Here is a 6,198-nt window from a genome sequence, read left to right as displayed (position 1 = left end):
CTAATTTCTTTTTTACATATTCTACAATATATATATATTCAATTTTTTATATAAAATAATAATAAAAAATCAAAGAATTGATGCGTTTTTTAAGAGAAAAGCTAATATTTAAAAAGGAAAACATATAACTTTTACAATATCAACACATGTAGATAGTTCTTCTACTTTAATGAATCACGAAGAAAGTGAGATACAACCTTCAAAAGTTCAAAAAATTACATCTGATGAGTTTGACCTTAATTTTTTAAAACCTGACCTTGAAAAACGGCTTTAAATTTGACAATATTATCTAAACTAGAGAGATGAGGTTAGATGAACTTATCTTAAATGAGATCTATATTAAAAATATTTTGACAATTATTTTCTATCTGACCCCTTTAAAATTTTGTTTCAAGTTCCGGCACCGATGTTACATGCATACTCACATGAAAAGTATGTAGCCATGACAACAGTTATAAACACAAGCGAATTAGGGCAACATTATTAGAGGGAAACATTCTACTTTATGTCTTCAAGAGTTGTGGCTCGTGTGAAGGAAGGAAGGTACATTGGTCCTACTCCTAAAGCTTTTTCCTTTTTGGCCTTGGTGAGATTCAGTGAGGGAACTAATTATTTTTAATGATACTAATAATTAATCAATAAAATAGTAAATAAAGCGGGAAATAATTTAAGTTGTTGTTACCTGTTACTATAAAGAGATAAATATAAACCAATTATTAATTGAAATGACATTCTACTCTTAAATGACATTCTCTTTTATTCTGTTTATAATGATTCTTGAAAAATATTTTAGTTGAATAGACTAATGTATATGTTATTTTAATTTTTTAGAAAATAGAAGTATACCATTTAGATGTCTCACTCTCATAATCAGTATTCTTATTAACTCATTTGCAAAATCCATAAACAAATAAATAGTTTAATTATTTATTTAATCTCTATAATTTTATTAAATTTATAATTAAATTTTTATATTTTTTAATTATATTTTTATACTACTTTTAATTTTATAATTAAATTTTTGTCAATATAAAAAATATTAGAGTTAACAGAATATTTTTTTTAAAAATTAAAAGTACCCACCATTAAAAATCTAATTAAATTTTTAACCACATATTTTTTAAAAAATATTCTATTAATTTTAACGCTTTTGACATGATAAATAATCTAATTATAAAATTAAAAATAGTGTAAGAACTTAATTAAAAAAATATAAAAATCTAATTACATATTTAATAAAACTATATGAATTAACAAAATAATTAAACCTAAATAAATCACAACCCACCTAACTACATGATCATGCAATTGTTCTCTATTAATGCTTCAAGTTTCAACTGCGACAAAAATGTTTTGTTTCATCTCTGCTAGTTAAAGGAGGGGATTTCATTTCAGAGAAGGATCGCTATTGCTATCAAATGGGTTGTTGTGGAACCCGCAGAACTACGAAGTCAATTGAGACGGCTTTGATTTATGTTGACTTGGCTTTCACTCGGACAAACACCAAGACTTGTTAACTTAATGTATACGTTCTTTCCATTAAAAACATCATGATTTCTATTTATATACGAGTGTAATTTTAACACGCTGACACTATAAAATTATTTTAGATTGATAATATATTAAATTAAATTATAAATTTAATTTTAATACATTGATATTGTAAAACAATTTATACTATAATTTAATTATATCTAATCTTTATGTAATAAAAATAAAATGTGATATGCTGTAATTGAACATACATATAAAAATATTTAATATTGTCTCAAAATTAAATTCTTAAATTATATATATATATATATAACTCAATGTTGTTCAAAACAAGGTTCTGAGAATCGGACTGGTCATTGAACCGGTCAAATGACTGGTTCAGTGATTCATTAGTCTGACCGGGGTCGAACTGTAGTTAAACCGGTTTAATTAAATATACAGTGAAATTATAAAAAAAAAATTCAATATACAAATCATAACATTGAATATAGCATTGAAAAAAAATCCAGAATCTAGAATCCAAAATATTCTATATAGCATTCAAAATAAATAAAAAACTCAAGCAGATTTTGAGTGAACATCGGATTGCAAAAGAGCCTTTTGTACTTTCTGTAACAAACAAACCACACAAGCAACAATCAGCATCCATTGAAAACAAGATCATTCATTCATAACAAAGTTCTGTTATAGGGTTTGGACCAACAATGGGCCTGAACACACACTTTATCAATTGACATAGAAAATTATCTACCGTAGTACAAAGTATAGCAATGCTATTGCACACTAAACAAATTGAAAATTTCTGTAAAACGCAAATAAAAAATCCAAATTTCTTGTACAGCATTATGTCGTTGTTGATGATCATTTTGTGACTGTTCCATCTAAATTGAACAGTGCAGAATTGAAAACAAAATGAAATAGAAGAACAGAGCAGAGCAAAATTCTCAAATTCAACATACATCAAATTAATTCTCAAATTCAACTTGCAACAAATTTATTTAACATTTCATTAATCATATAATAATTGATATATTGAAGAAGAACAGAAGCCAGGAATAAAAACAGAAAATGAACACAAACCCGCGGCAGTGAACGATGACCCGCGGCGAGCCGCGACGGTGACGGACTACTCGCGACAGTGACCCTCGATTCACGGTGTCGGTTCTCCTTTGCATGCAGAAGCTCCAGCCTAGAAGAGCTTAGGGTTGGGACTTTGGGAGTGGGAGTGTTCTTGCCTTCTTGGAAGAGTTTAATTGATTAGTGATTAGGGATTTAGGGTTGGCTGCAACGCATTCTTCACTCTTCGGCATTTTTTCTTTTTTAAAAAAAAAAACCAAACGACGCCGTTTTCATTGACTGGGGAAAAACCGGTACTGAAGAAACCGGGCCGGTTTGTCCGGTTTACCAGTTAATCACCGGTTCGACCGGTTTTTGACAGCACGATTTTATAAGTGAACCGGACCGGTTAGGTGATTGGTTTCCGGTTAACCCGGTTGAACCGGCCGGTCCGGTCCGATTTTCAGAACATTGGTTCAAAACATTTATCCAAAAATGGGTTTGCTTCGAGGCATGTGTTGTTTCTATAAGTCAAATATCTCTAGAGAAACAAACCCTTCTAATCCAACCCTCGCCTCAACAAAACAACTCTTTTCAAATCAAAGACTTGTCTCAACAAAACAACCATCATCCGTAATAAAAGAACTTTGCCACCACTTTTCACTTGCTGAGTTACAATCATCAACAAATAACTTCAACCATTCTTCCATAATCGGAGAAGGCGGATTTGGCGTTGTTTACAAAGGTCATTTGAAACAAAGCTCCGCCGCAATCGCCGTCAAGCGATGCAAAAAAGAATCATTCTTCGGTTTCTCAGAGTTTAAGAACGAGGTTGTCTTGCTCTCACAACTACACCACCCAAATCTCATGCCATTAGTTGGATTTTGTGTCGAAAGAAACGAGTTAGTTCTTGTTTATGAATACATGTCTAATGGATCCCTTTTTGATCATATTCATCATAATAAAATTATAAAGGATCCACTCCCATGGAAACTTAGGCTTAAGATTTGCATTGGAGTAGCGCGTGGACTACACTATCTTCACACAGGACTCAAGTATGCAATCATACACCGTCACATTAAATCGCGCAACATTGTTTTAGATCATAACTGGGAACCGAAAATTTCGGGGTTGTTCTTGTCCAAAAGAGGTCCATATAGCATGTCAAAATCATTGATTAGAGTTAATTCGAGAGTAATGTCAACATGTGGATATAGTGATCCAGAATATGCAGCAACCGGTGATTTAACTGAAAAATCGGATGTGTATTTATTTGGTATAGTTCTATTAGAAGTTTTTAGTGCTATGTCACCAATGGATCTTATTAAGGAACATTTGAAACATAAGTATTTGGTGAAGTCATATGCAGAGGAAATTGTTGATCCGTTTCTGAAGTCAAAGATTGATCCAAGTTGTTGGAATTTGTTTGTTGACATTGCTCATCGATGTTTGGTTGTTGATGGAAGAGAGAGGTCAGATATGGGTGAAGTGGAAGTGGAGCTTGAACATGCATTGCAATTGCAAGAGGAAGCTGACTCCAAATATGAGCCGAATGCCAATTCCTAAATTCAATTTCTTAAAGGATATGATTTAGTAATTTCTAAGTCTACCTTAATAATTGTTATTTATGCGTGTTTGTGTGTGTGTTTTTGAGATATATGATCAATTCTTGAGTCTTGGTATTGAAAATTTTCATTAGATTATTTCAATTTCAAATCCTTCCATTACTTTGTCAACCATACCTTCCTTTGGTATATTGGAAATGGATTGGGCATAGATGAATTTTTTCTAAATCTAGTTTTTGTTTGTACAACTTGATAAATAATTTGGTCTCCTAAAAAAGTCTAAAGAGTCGATACTTTTATTAAAATTTAGCCCATTTTTAATTAATAAAAAAAATAAATAATTTTACACGACTAAAAATATTAGTGATAACTAATTAATTATTACAAATCACAAAATTTATTTGTTCTCTAACATTCTTGTCTCGTAAAAATGTGCTAAACTATGATGCATAGACAGGGTATTTTATTGATTTAAATATTTAAAAAAGATTAATTCCAAAAAGTGTGCATGACAATGCATACTGAATACTTGGACTGAAATGCGCACGTCCAAGTCGCAAATGGCACCTGCGAAAGGAAATGGTACTAATGTGGGCCATACTGTGAACTAACCAACTCAAGCCTCGTTGTAGCCAAATTGGGCCTCCAATTCGCGACTCACACACGAAATAGTGGCAGGTCTATCTTCCAAACTCATCTCACGTATGAAGGGTGACAACAGGAAGGATAAAGTATTGGAAAATTACAAATAACATAATTATTAAATTTTTAATAAAATAAAATAATACAAATAAAATAAATATTTTATTATTTTTTTAATTCTAAATCCTTATCATATTATTTTTTAAATAATAAATATACTAAATTAATAATTTAAATAAAGTCAATTATAATATATAGATATAAACTTGTATAAAGTTAAAAAAATATTTGTTTATGTCTATCTTCTTGCGAATGAAAGTTGGCTCTCGGCTTAGCTTTAAAGTATGAAAAAAGTCTATTTATTAATATTTGAAGCTTGTTCACGGTTCACCTACAAATACATATTAAAATTTGGCTTTTATACATGTCTCTCAAAACATCCGTTAATTCAAATAACTCAATAAACTTTTTTTCAATATTTTACAATAATTTTAGTCTCATAGTTAAATATACATTTTACACTTTTTCTATAAGTATATTAATAAATTCAAAATCTATACTGTTAAAATTAAAAAATTATGATACAACAACAACAAAAATAACAACAACAATAAAGACTTGTCCCACTAGGTGGAGTCGGCTTCATGAATCAAACGATGTCATTGTCCTCTGCCATGTATAATGTCTACAGAGAGATCGTTTACATGTAGATCTTGTTTAACCACCTCATGGATGGTCTTCTTAGGTCTTTCTCTGCCTTTCACCCCATGTCCATCTTCCATCTCATCCACCCTCCTAACTGGGTATTCTATCGGTCTTCTTCTAACATGTCTAAACCACCTGAAACGCGATTCAACCATCTTTTTCACAATGGGTACTACTCCAACTCTCTCCCTTATGTCTTCGTTCCTTATTTTATCCAATCACGTATGACCACTCATCCATCTCAACATCTTCATCTCTGCCACACTCAGCTTATGTTCGTGCTCCCCTTTGATTGCACAACACTCCCATATATTCCGTCTTGCTACGACTTATGCGCAGACCATACACTTCTAGGCCTTCTCTCCATAAGTCCAACTTCTTATTTAGGTTTTCCCTTGACTCTCCCATAAGGACGATATCATCGGCAAAAAGCATGCACCATGGTACAGGCTCTTGGATGTGCTCTGTGAGTACTTCCAAGACTAATGTGAAAAGGTATGGACTTAAGGATGATCCCTAGTGTAATCTTATACCAATAGAAAATTTCTCTGTCACACCACCTTGAGTCTTCACACTAGTTGTGGCACCATCATACATGTCTTTAATTGTACGAATATATGTGATTCTTATCCTCCTCTTTACTAAAACCTTCCATAAGACCTCCCTTGACACCCTATCATACGCTTTTTCCAAATCAATAAACACCATATATAAATCCCTTTTATTACTACGATAC

The 6,198-nt window shown here is 31.6% G+C and overlaps 1 protein-coding gene across 1 annotated transcript; it reads left to right on the top strand.

Moving 5' to 3' along the window:
* The first annotated feature begins 3,045 nt into the window (after window positions 1–3,045).
* LOC107473893 (receptor-like protein kinase FERONIA) lies at window positions 3,046–4,116 on the top strand. The gene has a single exon (XM_016093490.2). The coding sequence runs from the start codon at window positions 3,046–3,048 to the stop codon at window positions 4,114–4,116; it is 1,071 nt and encodes a 356-aa protein (XP_015948976.1).
* The last annotated feature ends 2,082 nt before the right edge of the window (window positions 4,117–6,198 follow it).

This window comes from Arachis duranensis, chromosome 2, assembly GCF_000817695.3.
Source record: "Arachis duranensis cultivar V14167 chromosome 2, aradu.V14167.gnm2.J7QH, whole genome shotgun sequence".
Classification (NCBI taxonomy): Eukaryota; Viridiplantae; Streptophyta; class Magnoliopsida; order Fabales; family Fabaceae; genus Arachis; species Arachis duranensis.
The sequence above is the reverse complement of the archived record's forward strand: the minus strand, read 5'-3'. Positions and strand labels throughout refer to the sequence as shown.

Bases quoted from the DNA above. Each gene is read 5' to 3' on its own strand.
- LOC107473893 (XM_016093490.2), top strand. From the start codon at position 3,046: ATGGGTTTGCTTCGAGGCATGTGTTGTTTCTATAAGTCAAATATCTCT.